The 26930-nt window shown below is 43.3% G+C and overlaps 1 protein-coding gene across 1 annotated transcript; it reads right to left on the reverse strand.

The window, feature by feature from the left end:
* Positions 1 to 1989: 1989 nt before the first annotated feature.
* CCDC117 (coiled-coil domain containing 117) lies at positions 1990 to 26930 on the reverse strand. Its single transcript, XM_075835554.1, has 6 exons — positions 26722 to 26930; positions 10995 to 11329; positions 8854 to 8901; positions 8005 to 8271; positions 4441 to 4575; positions 1990 to 2783 (listed from the first exon to the last, which is right to left on the reverse strand). The coding sequence occupies exons 2-6, from the start codon at positions 11315 to 11317 to the stop codon at positions 2543 to 2545; spliced, it is 1014 nt and encodes a 337-aa protein (XP_075691669.1). The 5' UTR covers positions 11318 to 11329; positions 26722 to 26930; the 3' UTR covers positions 1990 to 2542.

The raw sequence follows: 26930 nt of genomic DNA on the forward strand, positions 1-26930 counted from the left end.
ACATCATATTTACAAGACAATCTTTAATAATCTATAGTACCTTTCCTCTAGAGACCATTCCCTCACATCCTGTCACCAGTTGTCATTCCCCACTTCAACCTCTCATGTGGACATTTCCGTTAGTCTTTTAATCATGCTCTAGTCACCCACATTCTCTAGCAGCCTACTCTTGACAGTCCTTCTAGATCTATCAGCCATATTTGAAATGGTAAATCACACCACACCACACTCCTCCGCTCCTTGTGCTTATAGGGCATTGCACCCAATTTCCTTCTATTTCTCTGCCCACACTTTTACTGGCTCTGCTTCCCCTATCTCTGTTGGAGTTCCACAAGGCTAGGCTAAGGGTATGTTCACACGGCAACGCCAATTAAGTCCGAAATTACAGAGCTGTTTTCAGGCAAAAACAGCTCCTGAATTTCAGATGTTTTGCCAACTGCACGCGTTTTTTGCGGCGTCTTTTACGGATGTATTTGGAGCTGGTTTTCATTGGAGTCAATGAAAAACGGCTACAATTACGTCCCAAGAAGTGACATGCCCTTCTTTGAGGCGGGTGTCTTTTTACGCGCCGTCTTTTGACAGCAGCGCGTAAAAAAAAAAACACCGGTTTGGAGCAGTTTTTTTGGCCGTAATTCGAGGCGTAAAACGCTTGAATTACGTCCGTAAATAGGGCGTGTGAACATACCCTTAGTGTTGAACCCCCTCCTTTTTTCTCTCTACACAATCCAAGTTGGGCAGACTGTTAGCAGGTCTGGTTTCCAGAAATCTTTATGCTGAAGACCCTCAACGATATACGCCCTCCGAGGATATTTCTGCTGCTCCCCTAAAAACTAAATGTGTCTGTCCACTGTCTCTGCCATCATGTCCTCTCTCCCTCTCAAAATGTATCGTTCTAAAATCAGAGCTCCTGCCGTTTCCTCCATCTTCAACACCTAAACCAGATGTCTCCAACACACTGTGTAATCTTCCTTAACATGAGTCCCGATGTTTGAGTAAAATTTGTCATTTTACTTGCTAGTTACTTTCCCAAATGTAAAGTGCTACGTAAAGTGTTGGCACTATATAAAGATTACTATGGTCACCGACTGCAAATAGCAGCCTCCTCATCTGTATGTAAGCAAGAAGAGAGGGCAGTTGGCGTGGAGTAACACGAGATTATGATTAGACTACACATTGGTCTGTCTAAAGCCCCATTCACATGTAGCAAATATTACAATACAAATGATTCCAAGCATTTGTAAGGATAACGGCACAAACTGATGAACGTATTGTATAGCAGTAATGATCATTGGTTGTCCATACATTAAAATGACTGCTGAACTGTAACATGTAAATGGTTATCCTCCAAGTCAATCTATTGTACTGTATTATTACTTTACTAGTCTGTACAGTAGTTGTAATAAACCCTTATGACCAGAACAGTTTCAGGAATTGGCCATCACTAATCACGGAGGTAACAACAAAAATAGGTAAACAGTTCATGCATTGATATTGGCCGGATTAGGTTTACACACTAGCCTAACACAGGGATGTTCAGTGTGGTAAAAAACAAAAAACGAAGACACCCAAAAGGCATAATGCTTCCTAAATCTTAATGCATTAACAGCGCTTTCGACCATGTACTAGATCGCATGTAAAGGACTGTTAATGATGGCCATGGCTTACAATCCACAAGATGAAATGGCACCCCCCTAAAAAGGACTTACAAGAAAGGAGCTGCATGACGAGAATTACGCTCAAACTAGAGGTTACATAAGGGACCCACATACTTTTCTTGCATAGGGGTTCTAAGTCCTCTGTGACCACCCCTCTATATATGGACTACATAAAACCCCAAGCTATCCTGAACAGAGAACATAATGTAGCGTGAAAGTCAATGCATACTTCTTTTGTTTCCATACTTGAAGAAAAAAAGAATAATAAACCAACATTTTGATAACCTGATGGATTGACAACTAAAAACAAAGACCATTTAAGAATTTTAATAAAAAAACTGTAGTCCAAAACATATTTACACTTCACTTACTCTGCATAACAGCAACTTCAAAAATCACGAGATAAGGGATTGAACCATCCGCTGTGTAAAGACAAAAAACGCACCATTCACGTAAACTGAATTACAAAAACTAATGGTGTTCGCTCGAGAAAAAAAAAAGAAGTGTATATGAACTGCTTCAAGTCAACAATTGTCAAGACTAAATACTGCTCGTCAACACGTGACACTTCGTAAAAGCCAAACACAACTTCTGTAACAAATCCATTCCCTAGAATAAGAAATTGATCTTTTTATAAATAGATTTTAAAAATCGTTTTGGCAGAGTACAAGTCTAAAGAGCAAAATCTCTCTCCGACTAACATGGCTGCTCGTTCCCGAATGTGAAGCTTACCAAAAAAAAAAAAAAAAAAGCAATAAAATACAAAAGGATTTTGTCAAGGAGAAGATTCCTAGTCCATAAACTGGAAACAATATTCCAGTTCCATGTTCTCTTCATAGAAGTCTGCAGGAATTGGAGCGCATAGACGGAGTTTATCAAGAAAGCCACTAAAGCTCCATTTCCTCCTCTTCTCTATTCCACATGGTGTCTAGATCAGTGTCCAGATTAGAAGTACATGGCTTGTCTGCACCTAATGGGTCTATTTTTTGGAGGAGGGGGATTTCAGGTGTGTGCCGTACTTTCTTTGTCACTTTATCATTCTTACAGCTACTTGCAATGCTCTGAAGTTTATTCACAAGGAACTCTGGTTGAGGTTTCCAAACCACAAGCTCCATAGATGGGCGATTTCTAGAATTGTAAAGAGAAAAAGACATAATGAATCGGCTAAACATAAGAGTCACCAACTTATTGTGAACGTTCTGAATTCTCTCGGAATAACCAGGTTTTCGGACGATAAGAAACCCCCTAAAGCGCCACTATACGAAAAAAATAAAATACCATATTGGGTTATATACTTCCCTTTAAGATACTGTTCTGCAATAACGGGTCACCCATAATAATGTTGTGGCACAACTGCAGCAGGGACGTCAGCATACATATAAAACCTCAAAGCCAACAGCAATTTGCCACCATGGCCACACGATGTTACTATGGCCAACATGTCATCAAATTGGAAGCAAAGAAGCAGCGGGGGCCCATAGAGGGATATAAGAGCAGAAGTTGGTACAGTGCGTTACAAAGTTTATCATTTTTATATGGGGATCTTCAGGGTGTTGTGTGTTAAACTCCCCTAACAGAAGGAGGGTTTCACTACCACATGGCAAAGCCTACTAATGCATCATAGGATCATCAGGGGCCTCAAGAAGCAAAGAGAAGAGGATATGAGTGTCATAGAAACGTACAGTTCCTTTCAGATAGCAATCATCCCCTTTACGCATTCCGACGTGCATGTACGTAATGGTAAACATGCAGGCAGCGCTGTAACCAACAGCCGATCCCCTGCTGCAACGGTTTGGATCGGAGAGAACTCCAATCACAGCCAATTAACCCCTTAAATACCAGTCAATAACAACTGCAGCATTTAAGTGGTTTGATAGAGAGAGGAGGCACCCTTTGTCACCCATTGGCAGCTTGCGAACGTGATCTCCGGACGCCAATATGTTGCCCTGGCAGGCAAGGGGCCTAACAAAGGCCCCTAATGCCTGCCATGGTTATATGCATATTAAGCCGTGCCAGAGGCATGCAGTTTTGGATGCAGTTTTTTGTGCCAAACCCAGAAATGTATCCAAAAGGGGAAAAAAAAAAAAAAGGGACCAAGAAACTGCAGATTCCAGCCCAATGCTATTGTTCGCAAGCATATTGGCAAATATGACGGCACCTTAAGGCCCCATGCACACGACCGTATTTTTCTTCCGTAGTTACGGACCCATTCATTTCTATGGCCTACAGACATTTCCATATTTTTACGGATGATCTGTAAAATATAACAGGTCCCATTCTTATCCGTAATTACGGCACGGACTGCCCATAGAAGTCTATGGGCGCATACGTAATTTCGGACCACTACGGATGTGCAGTTGTCCGTAATCACGGAAACGTTGCTAGGCGACACCAGGTTTGCATATATTGCACATTAGTAGCTTTCTTTTTGTGGATCGGTATATATGAATTACAGACCGGATTTGCTGATCTCACTCCGTGACGCGGATAAGTTGCAGATGATCACGGATCCGTATTTACGTATGGATGAAACCACGGTCGTGTGCATGGGGCCTTACAATGGTGCGATCATGTATACATGTGAAAATGCAGCCTGTTTATAGCAGGAGCTCCCATGTCATGAAGTTGGCCACTGCAAGATTATTTCAGCGTGCCCTCATGACAGATTCTCTTTAAATTCACGCTGTTTTATTGTATTTTTTCCGCCCTCTTAAGTTCTGAAAAATGTATTTCTCAGACAAAATAATTTATATCAATTCCAGAAATGAATCACTTGATCACTTACATAGAATCCACAATTTTTTGTGTAAGAGATTCATCCAATCCTATTTTGAAGCCTTCCACAAGTACATCAGACATTACAAGAGTGGGTAAATGACTATGTCTCGAGTGGTCATCCTCTTCATCCTCCACGACAAGCCTGAAAGGAAGAAAAATGTCCATTCATATTGTATACGAACAAAAAGATCTTTCATTTAAACTGGTGCAATAATCTATTAACCTATCAATTCATTAAAAAGTTATTTTGAGATCATCCAGGTATTAAAAACTAAAAAGGTTGTCCAGTTTCAGCAAAAAAATGGCATCATTGAATCATGCTTTTCAAGATCTCTGCTTGTTGTTATTCAGTAGGAACCTTTAGGGTTTACATCCAGTGGATAGAATTCTGTCCATCGTCATGTCATGAGACACAGGTGCTGGGATCGTTAGGACAGCTCTGATACACACAATGTAACGAGCCGTGCACCTGTGTGTCCATCACATGATCATGGACAAAATTGTATCCACTGGAAGTAAACAATAAATGTTCCTACTGCATTACAACAAGCACAGATCTTGAAAGCCTTGAGGAGTTACCGTATTTTTTGGACTATAAGACGCATGTTTTGATCTTAGAATCTGTGCTGTAATCTTCTGCTGAGTCTCATCTCCTGGAGGCAAACAGCTGGAAAGCTCCAAAAGGTCCCTGCAGTGCAGTTTAATGGAAGCATGTCCTGTGCGGTGTGTAAAAAAATCTTGCATTATCTGCTTAAGGGGGGATTCACACGAGCGTGTATTCGGTCCGTGCGGTTTTCACGCGGCACGCATGGACCAATACAAGTCTATGGGGCAGCACAGACAGTCCGTGCTTTTTGCGCAGCGTTTGTCTGCTGCGCAAAAAGCGCGACAGGTTCAATAACTCTGCGGATTTCGCGCATCACGCACCCATTGAAGTCAATGGGTGCGTGAAAACCACGCATGCCGCACGGAAGCACTTCCGTGCGAACTGCGTGATTCGCGCACCAGCTGTCAAAAGGATGAATGTAAACAGAAAAGCACCACGTGCTTTTCTGTTTCCGAACATCCAAACGGAGTGTCTTTGCGATGAGCGAAGCCGAACAAGCAAACCGAACTTCGCCGGGTTCGGCCGAACCCGGCAAAAAAATTATCGGTACGCGACGTCAGGAGATAGTCACTGTCCATGGTGCTGAAAGAGTTAAACTGTTTCAGCACCATGGACAGTGACTTCCGATCCCAATATACATGAACCTGTAGAAAAAAAAACGAAGTTCTGACTTACCGATAAATCCCGGCTTCTTCCTCCAGTCTGACCTCCCGGGCTGACGATTCAGTCCAAGTGACAGCTGCAGCCAATCACAGGCCAAGCACAGGCTGCAGCGGTCACATGGACTGGCGCGTCATCCAGGGAGGTGGGGCCCGATGTCGAGAGGCGCGTCACCAAGGACGCGTCACCAAGGCAACGGCCGGGAAGTTCTCGGTAAGTACGAACGTTGTTTTTTTTTCAACAGGTTTTTCGATATGGTGTTCGGCATTCACTGTCGAGGGTGCTGAAAGAGTTAGCTCTTTCAGCACCTTGGACAGTGACGGCCGTCGACTAGCCTCCTCTCTATGAGGGCGGCTGCGCGAAAATCACGCAGCCGCGCATCAGACACGAATGACACGCAGCTGTCAAATGGTTTTTGCGCGCGCAAAACGCAGCGTTATTTGCGCGCGCAAAAACGCAACGTCCGTCTGTATCTCCCCTAACGGTCACATTTTACACACAGATTTCTGCCAAATCTCACTGTTCAGTGAGCAGATAGCCCAGACATTTGTACACAGCACAGTAAATGTGTGCAGGTACTGACTGATCTGCAAGGACCTTCTAGCCACGCCCCCTCCTATGTAGAGAGGGCAAGAGCAGATTCAACACCATTAACCCCTGCCTCTCCACATCTGATGTCTGGTGACTTCAGGGGAGGGTGAGAGCACTATAGCTGCCAATATCTTGTATTTCTGTGTCTGACATTGTTATGGGGCACTGTGGCTAGCATTGTATTGGGGCACTGTGGTACCCTATTGTCTCAATATTACACAGGAAATGTACAGTTAAAGGCAAAACCCTTTTTTTCCCTCCTCTTTTATCTCTAATCCTCTTATCTCTAATTTATGGGTACATCTTATGTTCCAGTGCGTCCTATGGGCCGAAAAATACGGTAATACAGAAAATATTGTGGAAACATTTTTCGGCTATTCAATGTTTCAGCTTGGGGCTTGTTCACATCACCGGTCGCTTTCCGTTCCGGGGTTCCGTCTGAGGTTTCCGTCAGGTGAACCCTGCAATGGAAAGTGAAACCTTGGCTTCCGTTTCCCGTACCATTGATCTCAATGGTGACGGAAACATTGCTAATGGTTTCTGTTTGTCACCTTTGTGACAGGGTTCCATTGTTTTGACGGAATCAATAGCGCAGTCGACTGCGCTACTGGTTCCGCCAAGAACAATGGAACCCTGTCACAACGGTGACAAACAGAAACCATTAGCAAAGTTTCCGTCACCATTGAGATCAATGGTGAGGGAAACGGAAGCCAAGGTTTCAGTTTTCCTTTCCGTTGAGGGGTTAACTCGACAGAACCCCTCAACGGACGGGCAACGCTGATGTGAACAGGTCCTTACCTACATTCCGTCAGGTTTCCATTTTAACGACTGAATCCATAGCGGAGTCGACTGCGTTATTGATTCTGTTGGAAAACCGGAAACTTGCCGGAACGGCGATGAACGGAAACCATTAGCAATGTTTCCATCACCATTGATATCAATGGTGACGAAAACGGAAGATGTGGTTTCAGTTTCACTTTCCGTTGCGGGGTTCACCTGATGGAAACCTCAGACGGAACCCCGAAACTGAAAGCCAACGCTGATGTGAACAGGCCCTTACTCAGGGCTTGTATTTGAGGCAGAAAAACACAAAAGACTAATTTCAAGAGAAAGCAGAATCTGAATCAAGTCTTTTGAGGCATATTTTTGTAGTGTCAATAGAAAGTCAGCTTGCAAAACACTTCAAGAAATGACGTCACCTTTTCTTCTTTTTTTTTTACAAGACTTATTTTGAATTCAGCAGCGTAAAAATACGCTTATATGAACTAGTGTATTTCCCATTGAAATCAATAAGAAACAGTTTGCAGCCATATTTCAAGTCTATTTTGGAGTGTAATACAAGAGGTTTATGCTCTGAAATACACCTAAAAATAAGCGGTGTGTACATACCTCATCTGTTTATGAGCGGCGCTCTATTTTGACAATGTCACTATATCAGTGTCATACATGGGTTGAACAGATTTGTCGAGTGCATAGATCGCCTCTATCATGGTTCTCCAATATATCAGTTTCTCTTTATTAACATAAACCACTTATTTGCAGTCTAGCAGACACTTGGGACATCTGCAGGGGTAATTTTTTATGGAAGTGGTGTGCCCCTTGCCAATAGGGCACCTGTTCAGCTGCACATATGGTATGTCTGTCCATGGTGCAATGTCCATTATTTACATCCAGGATTTTTTGGGCTAATTCATGATACATGCTATATTTTACCTGCTTTCAATGTCTCTAATCCGTCTAAGTGCAGCATCAGACTGAGATTCTACAGCCACTTCTTCCATGTCCTCTGTAGCAGCTGTGTGCATCATGGCAGAAGACTGTTCAGCCGCAGTTGGAACCAAAACAGCCGTCTTCACTTGTGAATCGCTAGAAGCCCAGAATGGTTGTCCTGAACCTCCAGCAAAAATACCTCCAGCTATGAATTCTTGAAACACAGGTGGCGTGGGAGATGCGGAAACTCTCCTTTTCTTCAGAGGGCAGCTTAGATGGAGAATGGAGGGAAAAAACCCACAAGCATTAGCACACACATATGCACAAATAAATAGTTGATCTCGGGTGCATACCTGCCTATAGCCACATTATCAGCCACTTAATAGCCATTCTTTAAAGAGGTTATCTGGTGACACAATTAATGGCCTATCATCAGGATAGGCCATTAATATGTGATGGCACCCTCATCGATCAACTTTCTGAAGGGCCACGGCAACCGCTGCTTCCCCTTCTTTGCTTACACAGCTCGTTCCTGCAAAACGCCACCACATTCGAAGTGGGTGGGCACAGAATTACAGCTTCGTCCATTACATTGAATGGGAGGGAGCTGTAATATCGTGCACATTCGCTACAAATGTTACAGCGTTTTGCAGTATGGAGCGGTGTACGCAATTAGAATAGGCTATCAATTTTACGTCACCCCTTTAATTACACGTGCGTAGTTTGTCTGACAGTTACTTCATGGCTGTGCATGACCGACAGAAGTGTTGATGTGAGAAGATGCTGCACTGTGTTTTGTGCTACTCTATGCACAAGTTTTATTTTTAAATATGCTAAATGAGTGCCACTTACTCATTGTTATCCTCCTGGCATCTGTGCTTTCTCAATCGTCCACGTTGACTAAATAAAAAAAAAAGGCAAAACGTAAGCATAAAACATGAGAAATGTAATTCATCGTTTAACCGCCACCTTTTTTTAGTAAGCGGAAATAGATTTGACCACTTAAGGCTGGATTTACACGAGCATGTTCGGTCCGTAATGGACGGAACGTATTTCGGCCGCATTTCCCAGACCGAACACAGTGCAGGGAGCCGGGCTCCTAGCATCATAGTTATGTACGACGCTAGGAGTCCCTGCCTCGCTGCAGGACAACTGTCCCGTACTGTAATCATGTTTTCAGTACGGGACAGTAGTTCCACGGAGAGGCAGGGACTCCTAGCGTCGTACATAACTATGATGCCAGGAGCCCGGCTCCCTGCACTGTGTTCGGTCCGGCCTCAGAACATTATAGAAAGGCTAGTTTTCAAACAGAGGACAATTTTTTTTATTTCCCCCTTCCTCTTGCAAAGGCTTATATCTCTTTTTATTTTTCAGTCTACATAGCTGCCTTTTAGAGTTATATATAAATTTGCATATTTATACTTTGTGAGAAACAGTAAGGCTATGTTCACACGGTTTTTTGCAGGTGGAAATTGTGGCTCAAAATTCCGTTTGGAAGTTTGAGGCAGATTTTCCTCTCCCTGCACACCGATTTTTGTGGCGTTTTTCGCCCGCGGACATTGAGCGCCGCGGGCATAAAATGCCGCGAAATACGCTTTCTCTGCCTCCCATTGATGTCAATGGGAGGTCAGAGGCATAAAACGCCCGAAGATAGGGCATGTCCCTTCTTTCTCCGGCGAGACTGTTTTACCGCTCGTGGGAGAAAGACGCCTCCGCCTCCCATTGAAATCAATGGGAGGCATTTGCGGGCCGTTTTTGACGTTTTGAGGCGCAGTTCCCGCGTCAAAAAACTTAGTGTGAACATACCCTAAATATTGTGAAAAGATACGTGAACTAGGGCTAGGTAATCGTAAAAAACAAAATTCAGCGCAGATAAAAAAGGTGTAATTCTTGCGCATTTCGGTTTGTTGTTTTTTCCGGTTTCAACTGTATCTGCGCCCTCAGGACGCAAATACAGCTGAATCCCACATTAGAGTAGGGGAACGCCAGTTCCCTGCTCTTCTATTCACTGTAGAACGCTGGCTGCTCTCGGCTCAGCGCAGACAGGCGTGATGACGTCACTGCCTCGCACCTGTCTGTGCTGAGCTGTGAGCTGCACATCATGCATGTATTCAGAGACCACTGCCCTTCTGCCATGTACCGGGGTTTCAGCCAGCTTATTGGTCCACAGAGTTCTCAATGCTATATAGACTGATGGGGATCCCTGTGTATATAACCCCCAACATCCCTGTATATGCGTCTGGTGAGAACAGCTGAGATGTTAGAGAAGCCAGACCAGTCTTCATTTTAAAAGGGTTGTCTTGATGACACAACCCATTTAAAGAGCTTCTGTCACCAGATTATAAGTGCCCTATCTCCTGTATAATCTGATCGGCGCTGTAATGTAGGTAACCGTGATTTTTATTTTGAAAAACGATCATTTTTTAGCAAGTTTTGAGCAATTTTAGATTTATGCTAATGACTTTCTTAATAGACAACTGGGTGTGTTTTTACTTTTTACCAAGTGGGCGTTGTGGAGAGAAGTGTATGAAGCTGACATATCAGTGACCAATCAGAGTCATGCACTTCTCTCCATTCATGTATTCAGCACATAGTTATCCTGCGTTGTTCCCTATGTGCTGTCAATTACTCACACATTAACTTTAATGAAGTGTCTTCACAGTGAATAGACATCACTTCCAGCCAGGACGTGATGTCTATTCACAATCCCGACACTTCGGTAACGTTTGTGTGGGACTTACAGCACATAGAGATCATGCTGTGCGGTCATTTACAGCATGATCTCGCGAGATTACGCTTGCTGTGCTGTAAGTCCCACACAAACGTTACCGAAGTGTAGTCTTTAAGCATTTGGGTGTATCAATGTCCAAATGTACTTAAACTGCCACCACCACCCACCTAGGGTTGCATTAGGGTTTTATTGTGTTGACTAACATATAAAGAAAATAAAAGTGGAAAAAAAAAAAAAGAAGGACAGCTGAAAATATACTTACCCAGTGCAATTTGTTTGAGACAATGCAGTGATCCCTTCAGGACTCTGGTACTGTGCTGCAGCTCCCACAAACAAGCCATTTTCACCAGCAGGACAGGGATTTGCATTAAATTGGTTGTGCATATTAAAGTATGATCCATTACTATTTAGTCCACTAGCAATGGGTAGGCTATTTATTTGGCAGCGTTCACTGACTGATGCACCAAGTAATGAAGCGTCAACAATCCCAGGAGAGTTGGTCCTCTGAAGAAACGGGTGTGAAGTCTGATGATATTCCATCCCGTACAATGGTACTGCACTAAACGCTCTGTCAAAGACTGCCATTCCAGCTTTCACCTACAAGGGGGAAAAAAAAAAAAAAAGACTGATCTATAGGAAGGCAAACTATCTACATCTACAAAGGAGTTATCCAGAATTTTAAAAGTAATGGCCTATCCTTAGGATAGGCCATCAATATTAGGTCAGTGAGGGTCTGCCCATCAGCACCACTGCTGCACTCTTGCAAGCGCTGCAGCCTCTTCATGGTTTACATGGGTTTGATTCTAGTTCGTACTTTTACACCGTTACTTTTGGAGCAGCCGTGCATGGTATTGCAGTGTTATCCTATTCAAGTAAATGGGATAACATTGCAACACTAGGCACAGCGGCTACAAAAATAACATTTTTAAATGGTAGGCGGTGCCGAAAACCCTCCTTTGCCCAGCAAAAGTGCACATATTGCACCAAAAGACGAAGCAAACGCGTCAAACACACCTGCATTTTAAAAAGCTCCGTCGGCAGGAATATTCCTACTTCCATTCACTTCAATGTGAGGTTTGGGCGGAATACGCCCTAAGATCGGGGCAGAATGCTTTTTTTGTATGCTAGGTGAAAAAAAAAAAAAAATTTTTTAAAAGTCAGCTAGTAGGAAAAGTGTCTCTTGAAATGAATGGCAGGCAAAATTTTGCAGTAGATGGAGGTTCAAAATTCATCACACCTCGTGCCTCACATTAAATGAAAGAAAGCAGTTTTTATTTTATAACAGCGTGATCATCATAAATGACGCTATAAACGTGTTATTACGGTCACGACAATACCGAGTGTATATTTTATGTGTTGAGACTTAATTTTAATGTTTGTCAAAATGTATGTATTTTTTTTAATTTAACATTACTTTATTTTTTCACTTTATTTTTAAACTTTAATGCCCTGGCACATATCTATATACTGATGGGTATGTCCTAACAACTGCCAGTGTACTAAGTATGCCCTAACAACAGGAAATACGGTCAGACAGCCCTGGGGTCCTTCAATGGATCCTGGGCTGTCTGCCCATATATGGTATGTCCCTCGATCGCATCACAGGAATTCCCTGTGACGTGATCCAAAGGGCATCCCCCCTTCTCATTTACCTTGAATGCTGTGGTCAGCTTTGATTGCAGCATTCAGGGGAATAGCGGCGGCGATGAGAGATTCCTCTGATCTCTGCCATTGTGTAATACAACCATTGCCCCGCTGCTGATAAGTTTGCACGCACACGGTCAGCCTGAGGTGATGCGGCCAGCGCTGCACTAACGAGCAGCGGCGCAGGCACTGAAGACAGAACATGGGGGTGTTTTGCAGTGCACGCACTTGGAAGGACTCCGGAAAGGGGCATTGACTATTACACAGCCGCAGCCCCGCTCGAACAACATTCATGTATTACTATACTTACAGCTTAGTATCGAAATACATGAAATAACTGTATTGAATCGTTTGAGGGTGCACGGCATCGAAACAGTATCGAAGTTTCGATTCATCGTGAAACCCTAGTAGTTAGCGCCACTGCAGCTCCCACTTGGAACTGAATCTCCGGCCAAAGTGTTGATAACCTCTGGCCAGGGATTCAGCTCCTAGTGGCAGCTACAGTGGTGCTATCTACAAGGAAGGAGGGGGGATGCAATCTACAAGGGCCACTAGACTGGAAATGGATGAGAATTTGGAGACACTGATGCAAAATGGACATGAAAAACTGACAACTGATCAGTTTTTAATGGCCATTTTTGTTTCACTGTCGTGTGGCTGTAGCCTAAATGACTGATGCCAGGAGTCCCGTTCACATGTACCGTGGTCAGGCTGGAAAATCTGGCTGACACACGGACTGTTTTTCACGGTCCAATCACGGTCGTGTGAATACAGCCTTAGGCCTCATGCACACGACCGTAGCCCGACCGTAGCCGTGTGCACGCCCGTGATTTTCGTGTCGGCCGGCTGCGGACTGTCAGCGGACTGTCAGCCGCAAGCCGCCCGCACATGCACATGGCCGGGCCATTGTTTTCAATGAGCCCGGACCGCAACTCCGGACCATAATAGGACATGTCCGTACTTTCTGCGGTCCGGGTTCCCGGGCCGTGCACGGACCGCAAAAACTACGGTCGTGTGCACGGCCCCATAGAAAAGAATGGGTCCGCAATTCTCCCGTGGATTTGCGGGGGAATTGCGGACGCAAAAACACGGTCGTGTGCATGAGGCCTTAATGTTATTTATTTAAAACTCCATCATGGGGCCAATACTGCAGTGTCCTGCTCAGACTTCAGACACTAATGTAATCTCGCCCTAGACAGCGCCGAGCAGGCAATCTGCCTGGCACTGCTGTAGTTTACACTGATCTCGCCTGCAATGTTAGAGACAGGCTGGAGGTGGTGACGGGCAGAGGGGGATGTTAGTTCACGCAGTGCATAATGGATTATAGATTCTGTTAACCTGTTCCCCGGCAGGGAACGAGTTAACAGAAGTTGTAACATTTTTCCAATTGTATTTCTGATAAAGTATTTGAGGTTAAAAGTTGTAAAGATATGTACGATAGTTATAGCAATATATTAAAAAGTTATTTATATAAACAAAATAATTAAAATATCTTTGTATTACGGTTAACCCCTTAGTGACCACTAATACGCCTTTTTACGTGATTCACTACTGGGCTTGAGGCTAGGCTGACGCCTTTTCACGTCAGCCTAGTCTAAGTCCTGCACGGGTCTCCCGTGCAGGCAGGAGCCGGGGCTCTGCTGTCTGATGACAGCTGAGCTCCTGCTCCAACGCCCGCGATCGAAGTTTACTTTGATCGCGGCCGTTTAACCCGTTAAATGCTGCCGTCAATAGCGACCGCAGCATTTAACTTTGTTTACAGAGGGAGTGCGCTCCCTCTGTCACCCATCGGCGGCCCGCGAATGCAATCGCGGGTCTCGGATGGGGTGTCATGGCAGCCGGGGGACTGATAAAAGCCCCCAGGTCTGCCCTGGACATATGCCTGTCAGATTTACACTGACAGGCAATAATGCTCTGGTATACGAAGTATACCAGAGCATTATAGCAGCGATCGGAATATCGCACAGTAAAGTCCCCTAGTGGGACTAATAAAATCAGTCAAAGTGAAATAAAGATTAATAAAAAGTACAGTAAAAAAATAAATAAAACCATTTTTTTCCATAAAAAGTGGTTTTATTTAGTAAAAGTGTAAAAAAAAAAAAAAAAAAAGTACACATATGTGGTATCGCCGCGACCGTAATGACTCCATTAATAAAGTTAATATGTAATTTAAACCGCAAAGTGAACACCGTAAAAAAAAAACGCAAAAAACTATGGCGAAATTGCAATTTTTTTCCATTGCCCCCCAAAAAAGTCATAATAAAAATGAATCAATAAGTCCCATGTACCCCAAAACAGTACCATTCAAAACTACGTCTTGTCCCGCAGAAAACAAGCCCAAAAAATCACTACATTGATGGAAAAATAAAAAAAATTACGGCTCTTGGAAAGCAACGATGCAAAAACAAATAATTTTAGTTCAAAAGTGTTTTTATTGTGCAAAAGTAGTAAAAAATAAAAAACCTCCACATGTGGTATCGCCGTAATCGTACCGACCCATAGAATAAAGGTCACATGTTATTTACGTCGCACAGTGAACGGCGTCAATTTAAAAACGCATAGAACAATGGCGGAATTTCAGTTTATTTTTATAATCCCCCCCAAAAAGGTTAATAAAAGTTAATATAAAAATTATATGTACCCAAAAATGGTGCCATTAAAAAGCACAACTAATCCCGCAAAAAACAAGTCCTCATACAGCTATGTAGACGAAAAAATAAAAAAGTTATAGCTCTTTGAATGCGACTATAGAAAAACGAATAAAATAGCTTGGTCATTAAGGCCTAAAATGGGCTGGTCACTAAGGGGTTAAACAGAAAAAAATTATAGATATAGAATTTATTCTTTTGTGAAATCTCCCAGCCATAGTTAAAAGTGCTACAACTTTCCAATATTCTTTCTGTAATAATTCCTTACGATTGTCAAGATCTCTGCTTGTTGGGAGCTGAAACATTGCACAGGTGAAAAAAAAAATAAAAAAATAAATAAAAAATATTTTCTGGGTTAATTCCTCACAGCTTTAAAGATCTCGGCTTGTTATTCAGTAGGAACGTTCATAGTTTACGATCGTGTGAAGCACGGCTCGTTACAGAATGTGTATCAGTCGTCTCTAACGATCCCAGCACTCGTGTGTACATCACATGACCATGGACAGAATTTTATCCACTGCGGATAAATACAGAATTTTCCTAGTGAACAACAAGTAGAGATCTTGAAAACCGTGAGAAATACAGAAGGTATATTGGAAAAGGTTATAATTTGTCTTTATAAAAAAAAAAAAAAAACATTTGCTGAAACCGGACAATATTCATTTTCTGTAACACAATCTGCTACATGTGAAGGCACCCGAATGATGGTTGCAAGAAATATCACTTCAGATTGTACTCTATACATTTACCATTAACCCCTTTAGGACACAGCCTGTTTTGGCCTTGTGGACACAGATGATTTTTTCAAATCTGACATGTGTCACTTTATGTGGTAATAACTCCGGAATGCTTTTACCTATCCAAGCGATTCTGAGATTGTTTTCTCGTGACATATTGTACTATGTTAGTGAAAAAATTTGGTCGATAAATTCAATATTTATTTGTGAAAAACTTCACATTTTAGCAAAAATTTGCATTTTTCTAAATTTAAATGTATTTGCTTGTGAAACAGATAGTAATACCACACAAAATAGTTACTACCGTGTTTCCCCGAAAGTAAGACAGTGTCTTACTTTCTTTTTATCCCCAAAAGCCCCACTATGTCTTACTTTCGGGGTATGTCTTATATTGGAAAAAAATTGTCGAATTATTATTATTTTTTTTTTCACAAACTTTATTTAACTGTTTTACATTTTTTTTTTTAGTCCCACCAGGGGACTTCACTATGCGATGTGCCGATCGCATATATAATGCTTTGGTATACTTAGTATACCGAAGCATTATTGCCTGTCAGTGTAAAACTGACAGGCAACCTATTAGGTCATGCCTCCGGCATCGCCTAACAGGCAGATGCTGAAGGCAGACCTGGGGGTCTTTGTTAGACCCCCGGCTGTCATGGAAACCCGACGGCGACCCGCGATTTGTTTGCGGGGGCGCCGATCGGGTGACAGAGGGAGCTCCCCCCTCTGTCAAACACATTAAATGCCACTGTCACTATTGACAGCGGCATTTAATGGGTTAAACTGCCGGAATCGGCGCGCGCTTCGATTCCGGCAGTTGCAGCAGGAGCCAGGCTGTGTATAACAGCCGTGCTCCTGCCGCTGATCGCGTGGGTACAGTCTCAGTACCCGCGCCATCACAGGACGGATATATCCGTCCTCCTGCGCGAACTAGCAGCTGCTGAGGACGGATATATCCGTCCTTCGGCGTTAAGGAGTTAATACTGTGTGCATTACCGTATTTTAAGCAGGAGGCGGCATTGACAAGTGCAGGGGACGGCGCGGTGACGTATGGAGAGGGGGGCGGCGCGGAAGTGGGCAGGAGGCGGCAATACCCCCGTGTTCCCCCGAAAGTAAGACATATGTCTTACTTTCGGGGTACGGCTTATATTAGCCGACCCCCCTGAAACCCCCGATACGTCTTACAATCGGGGGTGTCTTACTATCGGGGAAACACGGTAGTTAACATCCCCCATGTCTACTTTATGTTTGCATCCTTTTTTTTCACGTACTTTTATTTTTCTAGGACGTTACGTTACGAGGCTTAGAACTTTAGCAGCAATTTCTCATATTTTCAATTAAATTTCAAAAGGCTATTTTTTCAGGGACCAGTTCAGTTCTGAAGTGGCTTTGAGGGCCTTATATATTAGAAAGTCCAAATAAATCACCCCATTTTGAAAACTGTACCCCTCAAGGTATTCAAAACCACATTCAGAAAATATTTTAACCCTTTAGGCGTTTCACAGGAATTAAGGCAAAGTAGAGGTGAAATTTACGAATTTCCTTTTTTTTGCCGAAATTCATTTGTAATAAAAAAAAATCTGTAACACAGAAGGTTTTACCAGAGAAATGCAACTCAATATTTATTGCCCAGATTCCGCAGATTTTAGAAATACCCCACATGTGGCCCTAGTGTGCTAATGGACTGAAGCACCGGCCTCAGAAACAAAGGAGCAGCTAGTGGATTTTGGGGCCTCCTTTTTTTAGGAATATATTTTAGGCACTATGTCAGGTTTGAGGAGGTCTTGTGGTACCTAAACAGTCGAAACCCCCCAAAGTGACCCCATTTTGGAAACTACACCCCTCAAGGCATTTTTCTAGGGGTATAGTTAGCATATTGACCCCACAGTTTTTTTGCAGAATTTAGTGGAATTAGTCTGTGAAGATGAAAATCACCTATTTTTCTGTGCAAACATAGAATTTTTTCATTTTTACAAGGAATAAAGGAGAAAAAGCACCCCAAAATTTGTAAAGCAATTTCTCCCAATTACGGCAATACCCCATATGTGGTCGTAAACTGATGTTCGGACCCACAGCACGGCTCAGAAGGAAGGGAGCGCCTTTTGGATTTTGGGAGTGCAGATTTTGCTGGATTGGTTTTCAGCGCCATGTCGGGTTTGCAACGCCCCGGAGGGACCAAAACAGTGGAAACCCCCCAAAAGTGAACCATTTTGGAATCTACACCCCTCAAGGAATTTTTCTAGGGGTATAGTGAGCATTTTGGCCCCTCAGGATCTTTTTTAGAGCTAAGGTGACCAAAAAACAGCGATTTTGGCGCTTTAAATTCTTTATTTATTACAGCGTTCACCGTGCGCAATAAATTACGTTTTAATTTATTCTGCCGGTCGGTACGATTACGCCGATACCATATGTGTATAGATTTTTTTAAGGTTTGCACAATAAAATTAAGTTTCTATAAAATTTATTTTCTGGGACACGCTATTTTGAGCCGTAACGTTTTTATTTTTTCGTCAAAAAAGCTGTGGGAGGTCTTGTTTTTTGCGGGACGGGTTGTAGTTTTTATTGGTACCATTTTGGGGTAAATGCGACTTTTTGATCACTTTTTATTCTCTATCTTGGGAGGGGTGGTGACCAAAAAATAGCGACGCTGACAGTTTTCCGTTTATTTTGTTTGCGGCGTTCACCGTGCGGAAAAATTAACATTATAGTTTCATAGATTGGGTCGTTACGAACGCAGCGATACCAAATATGTGTACTTTTTTTTAACGTTTTCATTTTTTCCCTATAATAAATGACTTATTATAGGAAAACAAAACCTTTTATTTTTACACTTTTATAAAACATTTTTATTAACTTTTTACACTTTATATTTTTGTTTATTAACTTTTTTTACTTTTTACACTTTCTTTTTTTGACCTGCAGCTTTGATCGCTGCTAGAATACATTACACTACCTAGGTAGTGTAACGTATTCCAACTGTCAGTGTGACGTCACAGTCACTCTGACAGTTGGTCTATGAGGATCAGCAGAAGCTGATCCTCATAGGCTGACATACATGGCAGACTTGGGGGCCGTTGTCTGGCCCCCGGGTGCCATCACAAGCATCAGAAGCCCCCACGATTGCATGGGGGCTGCTGATGCGCTACAAACACGCTACATGCGGAGATCGCAATCGAGCCCCGCATGTAACGGGTTAATTGCCGAAATCAGCGGCGATGAGCCGCTGATCGGCAACACTGGAGAGTGTCAGCTGATCTCCAAGTTCCCGATGCACACTGTCGCCGACAGTGTGCATCGGGAACGGCACAGTGACTTTCTGTCACTCTGACAGGAAGCCTATCAGGACCAGCCGAAGGTTGGTCCTGATGGGCTTCCATCCATGGCAGACCCGGAAGCCATTGTTTGGCTTCCGTTTGCCATACTAACTATCGGCAGACCCCGCGATTTCGGACGGGGGTCTGCCGATATGTTAGCAATCCCTAAAATTCAGCGATTGCACCCGATCGCCGAATTTAAGGGGTTAATGCGCCGAAATCAGCAGCAAAGGACCGCTGGCCGGCAAGAGGGGAGTGTCAGCTGACCTCCCGATTCCCGGTGCACACTGTCGCCGACAGTGTGCACCGGGATTAACTCAGTAACTGTACGTCCTCGTGCGGGAAGTAACCTCCCGCAACGACGGACAGTTACGTCCTGGTGCGGATAGGGGTTAACACACAAGTTAAAGGCAACTTGAAAACAGAAAAATAAAATGTATATCTGTCCAAAGTAAATCACATTTAATATTTAGAACTATGAAGCTCTTCATTCAGTCCTCTACAAGTCTAAATTAAGGCCCCCACCGCATGAACACGACCGTAAAACTCATCCGTAATTACGGTACACAATTACAGACCCATTCACTATTATTGTCCAGACACCTTCCCGTTTATTTATGGCAAAAGATAGGACATCTTTTGCTTTTCACAGACCGTGCTCCCATACTTTATATGGGTGCATGACCCGCAAACGCCATGATTACGGGCACAGCCATTTGCATGGGGCCTTAGGCTGTAGCCACAAATAGGGATCCATGCTCCATATTCATCAGCAACTTATCCATATTTACTGAACGGTATCCGTAAAAAACGGTCCGTAGTGCATACGTATAAATCTGCCAAAAAAAAAAAAAAAAAGCCGCAAACATGTCCCAACCCCTTAAAGAGCGATACAAAGAAATGCTTGCCGGCAACATAAGCCCTGTTTTCCAACTATAAATTGAATTAAAATAACAATTTTATTAGGCTATTGTAGCAAAAGACAGACTACACAGAAATTAAAAGATTCAAGTCCATAGCTGACAAGGATCAGCATAGCACAATATATAGCAACTCTTTTGTGGGAATACAGTGTCAGCGGCTGCAGGACGCCCACTCCGGTCCACAGATTTAGTGTCAGAAGTCAGCAGGTATATGTGTTCAAAATTTCAAAGAAAGCCCCGCCGACATGTTTCACTACAGATGTAGCGTCTTCAGGGGTATCAGGGCTAATGACCTCCAGAGCCATTAGTCATCGTGGCAGATGACTGTTTTAGACTCCCATCCCCCGCCAATATCTGAAGAGCTCCCATAGCATAACAACCCGGGAGTCACTGTCAGGCAAGGCCAGCAGCACCATTGAGAAAAACTGTTTGTCGTTGGACTATAGCGACCCTGAGTGATGCAGCTTTTTCACACGAATGTGTTTCCCATCCAGCGTGCCAACAGCGTGGGAAACTGCAGATGTGTAGAATCCCTTGGAAATTCGAAGCCAGTCTTGTGCCTTAGGCTCTGGCATTATCAACGCTCCCAGATGTATACTTTTTTTTCTTTTGCATAAGCATTGTCCATGTATTGGCCACTAGAGTAGTGGCTGGGGACACGTTGAGGAGTACATTATGGTTGGGAGTGTGGTTGATAACCAAGATAGTGGGACGCACTTGGCAGTGGTGCCTGGAGAATCGGCCTGCTCCGATGGAACCCAATGGCATTACATAGTTTCATCGGAGCAGGATTGGTCATGAAGACATCAATGAGGCCCAGGACGGCCGATTGACACCGTAGCTGCCTTTCCACAGGCATATGTTTGAGGTGCATTGCCACATTTCGGCCAGAGCTGTCTTCCACCGTGTCCTCACTGCGCTTTTGCAGACGGGCCAGGACCTGTGCATCCATTTGAGTTGCGGCGTCAGCTGTAGGTTTACAGCAACATTTTCCTTTTGGAATGCGGTCAAGTTCTTCTTGCACAGCAGGCTGTCCTGTCTCTTGCTGTGGTGTTTCCTCTCTTGTAGCGGATGATCGAGACTATGAATGTGATAGAGTCTTCCTCTCCAAGGTTATCAGTGGATCTAGGATTTTTTTTTTTTTTTTATTATTATAACAGCACACCTAGCAACATGACAATTTGTGACACACGGCAGTACGCTATGTCCCTCAGGTATCTGGGGATGTAACATATCCCCATACATGAGAAAAAAAACACACTAGCAACATAACATTTTGTGACTTATTGTGGTATGCTATGTCCCTCAGGTATCTGGGAGACATAACATATCACTCTAAAATTAAATTCTGACAACCTCCATCCTGCATCGGTAACAAACAGAGCAGGGAGCCGTTAAATCCCCCTGCTCTCAGCTGCCAGAGGTAGCTGAGGGCTGGGGGCATCCCTGCTTTAACAGGTGAGATCGATATCAGTATCGATCTCACCCGTTTAACCATTCAGATGCAGCACTCAATAGAGAGCGCCGCATCGGAGTGGTTTGGGAGGGAGCTCCCTCTCATCCCACCGGAACCCGGCGATGCGATCGCCGAGTGTCTGTCTCCAATGGCAGCCGGGGGCATTACATGAACAGGCATAATACACTGCAATACAGAAGTATTACAGTGTATTATAAATGCGATGGGATAATCTCATAGTGAAGTCCCCTAGTGGTACTAGTGTAAAAAATAAAAAATAAAAGAAAAGTGAAAGAAATGAAAAAACACTTTTCCCCTTACAAACTGCTTTATTATTTAAAAAAAACGAAAAGCGTTACACATATTTGGTATTGCTGTCTCCGTAACGACCCAAACTATAAAATTATTACATCGTTTAACCCGCACGGTGAACATCGTAAAAGATAAAATACAATGCAAAAATTGCTGTTTTCTTTGAATCCTGCCTTAAAGGGAATGTGTCGCTAGAAATTATTATAATTTTTTTTTTTTTCAGTTAAACAGTTAGGCCTTATTCACACGACAGGGTCCCGCCCGAGCTCGAGTGTCGGCCGATAAAATCAGCCGTTTTTCCCGGCCGGTTTGCATTAGTTTTGCATCCGTTCCGCTCCTTCAGGGAGCTAAAGTGGGGCTAGCACATAGAGAGATACCTCCCCGCTCTGCTATAGTGGCGTTGCTACAGTAGTAGCAGCTGCTAGCAGCGCCATGGAAGTTGTCGCCGGGCCAGGGCGCTTTTAATACAAGCAGGGGAAGGGAGCCAGCGCAGCGCTCCCTTCCACCTGCTGTACACCCCGGCCCTGCCACACAGTGTATCTCCAGCGTAGCCATTCGTCCGAATGGCATCAACTCCTCCTCACATGCACTCTGCGATGTGAGGAGGGAGCGAGCGACGGAATACTTGGCCATCACTCGGGACACATTCCGGTGATGGCCGTGTATTACCCGGCCCCATAGACTTCTATGGGAGCCGGGCGGCCGGGTAAACGGCCGAAAATAGGACATGTCCCTTTGACGGCCAGGTTTCCTGGGCCGTCAAAAAAAAAAAATCGGTTGTGTGAATTGCCCCATTAGGGGTCTATTGTTCCTACAGCAGCCGGGTAAAGGCCGTTTTATGAACGGCCGTCACCCGGCCGGGAAACCCTGTCGTGTGAATAAGGGCTTAGTATTTAAAGGGAATGTGTCGCTAGAAAAATCTTTAGTTTTTTTTTTTTTTTTTTTAAGTTAAACAGTTATATACATGATTAGATTGTTCTAATTATTTTTTATTTTTTCACAAGTCAGGAAAGATTATAAATTAAATTCTAATTTATAACATTTCCATGTGCTGGTCACTAGAGGCAGCAATTCCCAAAATTGCAGCATTGGCATGTAGTAAAGCAACCTCATTGCTTTATGCTGCAAAATTGGAGAAGACACACTCGCTCTAGTGAGCTCAAACAATCCCCCTCCTTTATCCTGGCTAGTGCCAGGAGAAAGGAGGGGGTTGAATGTTCAAACCTCCTACACTGTGTGCCACAATTTTTTGAGCGAATGCACAGTGTAGTAGGCTTAGATACAGTGGTAATCACACGGTATAAGACGAACATACACAAACATAACTTACCTGCGCCTGCCGCCGCTGCTGCTGCCTCCGCTCCTAGTCCTTGCTTCTGAACATATGGACGAATGCCGCGACCGGAAGTAGTCATCTTACTGTCCGGCCGCGGCTTCCATTCCACATGAAAATGGCGCCGGATATCGCTCGGCCGAAGACCTTCCTTTTGGAGTGTGTGGGAGCGGCGCATGCGCATTCACTATGGGGATGGGATGTATGTGCCGTATTCCATCTCTGTATGTGTTAATCGACACAGATGAAAAAAAAAATAAAAAATGGCAGCCCCCATAGAGAAGTAAAAGACAGAAAAAAGTAAAACAAATAAATACAATTTATTTGAATAACATACTAAAAGCAAAAACATAAAAAAATATATTTTTAGTGACACCTTCCCTTTAAGTGATTAAACATTGTTTTAATTTTTTTTACAAGTCAGGAAATATTATGAATTAGATTCTAATTTATAACATTTCCATGTGCTGGTCACTAGAGGGAGCAATTCCCAAAATTGCAGCATTGCAATGCGGTAAAGCAACCTCATTGCTTTATACTGCAAATTTGGTGTAGACACACACGCTCTAGTGTCCTCACACAATCCCCCCTCCCTTATCCTGGCTAGTGATAAAAAGTGAACAAAAAGTCGCATTTACTCCAAAATGGTACCGATAAGAACTACAAGTCGTCCAACAAAAAAACATAAAACCTCATACAACTGCATCGGCGAAAAAAAAAAAAAAAAAAGTTATGGCTCTTCAAATATGGAGACACAAAAACAAATAATTTTGGGGGGGGAAAAAAAAAAAAGTGTTTTCACTGTGTAAAAGTAGTAAAACAAAAAAAAAAAAAAAAAAAAAAAAAAAGACTATATAAATTTGGTATCGTTGCAATCACAACAACCCGCTGAATAAAATGATTATGTTATTTATACAACACTGTAAATTTAGGACGCAAAAACGTGTGGCGAAATAGGTTTTTTTCTATACCCCCCAAAAAAAGTTCATAAAAGTTAATCACTAAATTATATGTACCCCAAAATGGTGCTATTAAAAATCACAACTTGTCCCGCAAAAAACAAGACCTTATACAGCTATGTCGACGCAAAAATAAAAAAGTTATAGCTCTTGGAATGAGACTATGGAAAAACGTAAAAAAATTCCTGTGATGCGATTGAGGGCCATACCATATATGGGCAGACAGCCCATGGTCCATTGAAGGACCCCAGGGCTGTCTTACTATATTTCCTGTTAGGGCATACTTCGGTATGTCCTAACCACTTCCTGTGTACTATCAGTACACAGGCTAATGTACTGGCATATAGAAAGTATATAGAGGAAAAACCTCCAGCTCACCTTTAGCAGGATTTCAGCTGCCAGCTGCGCCCGGACCCTCGTGTCGGCACATGTATATATTGAAGAAAAAAAAAATAGAAGGGCGGAATCCAGCGCAAGAACAATTCCTGAGAAGTTTTTAGTTTAAAATGGAAACAAGTTCCAATTTTATTTATAGTAACAATAAAAGCGGGAGTCAATATCCCACGGAGAAAGGTAGATGTAAGAATGTATACGCTGCCAACGCGTTTCAGACAACTTCCGCGTCCTTAGTCATGGCTGAAGTAGACATAGATATATGCCAATACATTAAAAATATTTTTTTAAAAAAAAAGTAAAAAAACAAAGTAACGATTTATTACAATAAACATTAAAATAAGTCTCAATACATAAAATATACACATATTCGGTATTGGCGCGGCCGTAATAACCTGCACAACTATTTTTTTGCATCATTTATGATGTGTACGCTGTAAAAAAATAAGATTCCTTTTCTTTCACTTATTAGGGTATGTTCACACGCAAACGCAAAATATGGCCGAAATTACGCTGTTTTCACTCACGTTTTTCGCAGCGTCCATTACGGATGTAATTGGAGCTGTTTTTCAAAGGAGTCAATGAAAAACGGCTCCAAAAAACTTTCAAATAAGTGACATGAACTTTGACGCAGGCGTCTTTTTACGCGCCGTCTTTTGACAGCGACGCGTAAAATCACACTTCATCAGAACATTGTAAAACCCATTGCAAGCAACGGGCAGATGTATGCAGACGTCTTTTCAGGCGTAAAACGCCTGAATTACGTCTGAAAATAGGTCGTGTGAACATGCCCTTAATGTGAGGTACGAGGTGTGATCAATTTAACCTCCACGTGCCTCACATTAATAGTAATTAACCCCATCATGTACCTCACACATTAATCCAATGTTGTCAATTATGACTGAGAAACATGTTGGGGTTAATTACTATTAATGTGAGGCACATTCAAAATTCATCACACCACGCGCCTCACATCAGAAAACAAAATAACTTTTTTTTTTCTTTATTACTGTTGGCAAAGTATCGTTTTGGTATAGAAAATCGCAATACTACACGAAGTATCGGTATCGAAGTCCAAATTCTGGTATCGTGACATCCCTAGATGAATCATAGTCATCCCAGGAGGCCGGGGAGCTACGATTTTTGATGCAGAATTGCAGCTCTTCCGCCACAAAAAACACAACATCTACTATTTGCTGCGAGTTTTTCCTCCCTATTGAATTAAAAAAGTAAAACCTGCAACCAAAAAAAAAGCAGCGATTACGCAAATAATTGACATGATGCAGTTTAAGGAAAAAAAAAAAAAAAAGCGCACCTCATGTCAATTTCACCATTTTCTCCGCAGCATTTGGATGAGATTCGTTCAAATCTCATCCACTTAGCTCCTACCGTATTATGCTGCGGATTTTCCGCAACTAAATATTTTGCGGACAACCCGCAGTGTTCACACTACGTGCAAACTCACCCTATTAGTGCATTCGAAGTGAATAGAAGGGAGTCCCTCATATGGAAGCTCCGTCAGACGGCCCTCAAAGAGCATCTCTTCCTCTCCGGAGTACCCAGCATGTCTGTACACCACATAGGAAGCCCACATGTAATGCTTCAATTCTCCTGTAGTGGCGCTGCAGGGGAATGGACTTACTGACAGGTTCCCCTACACTAGATTACTGTGGGTCCCAGCAGGGATTGCTACAAGGGGACAACCCCTATGACCTGCTATTACAGAGCCATCAGTGCGAGTGACACCGGGGACCCTTCACAGAACGAGGGGCTGCGCATACAGTCACTCTCAAGTGCTGCGCTCAATCTTCCATTCATTGTAAGTGACCTTGCACACAGTGCCAGCTTTCTACACAGAATGGGGACCAGGGTCTTCTTGTTTTTGCCGACAGTCCCAGCAGTAAAACCCACCAATCACACTATTGCCATATAAGTGAGGGGGGGGGGGGCCTATACTAAGTGAAGTTATAGGGTTTGGCTTCCTTATGCTTCGCATTTTAGTCACTTAGGTCTGGGTTGACAATTCCTGTAGTAATTAGACAATATGTAAAATAGAGTATGGCCGCCTGTAGCTGTGTACTGGTGTACGGGCCCAATAACATAACGAAGAGTGCTTTGCAGCACATGTAGAACCCGAGCGGGACAAGCTGGGAGTTGTAGTACTGCGGACAGCCTTACAGGTGGACAGCACTGCCGCCGATAACCACAACACAACCGGCTACCAAGGAGATAAGCAGCTGCTGCCTGTAAAAGAGGCCGTCACTCACCCGTCATGGGACGTCTCCTATTCCTCTCCGGTGCAGGTCTGATCCCGCTCGTTCTCTCGCGTTATTTCACGGTGACCCCCGTAGACCTCGCCTGCTCCTCAGTACGAATATGGCGCGTTGCCCCCCTCTCAGCCGCAGTTATCCAATACTGGGCGGAGTCTCTACATTTCTAGAACGCTCTGCAAGTTTCTACCTTTAAACCATAGAGG

Source organism: Rhinoderma darwinii, chromosome 1, assembly GCF_050947455.1.
Source record: "Rhinoderma darwinii isolate aRhiDar2 chromosome 1, aRhiDar2.hap1, whole genome shotgun sequence".
Taxonomy (NCBI): domain Eukaryota; kingdom Metazoa; phylum Chordata; class Amphibia; order Anura; family Rhinodermatidae; genus Rhinoderma; species Rhinoderma darwinii.

Excerpts from the sequence above, each read along its gene's own strand:
- CCDC117 (XM_075835554.1), bottom strand. The coding sequence starts at position 11,317 with ATGGCAGTCTTTGACAGAGCGTTTAGTGCAGTACCATTGTACGGGATG. Across the intron at positions 8,272-8,853 it reads TGCCAGGAGGATAACAATGA|CTGCCCTCTGAAGAAAAGGA; the intron begins GTAAGTGGCACT and ends TCTCCATCTAAG. Across the intron at positions 4,576-8,004 it reads ATTAGAGACATTGAAAGCAG|GCTTGTCGTGGAGGATGAAG; the intron begins GTAAAATATAGC and ends TCTTCCTTTCAG.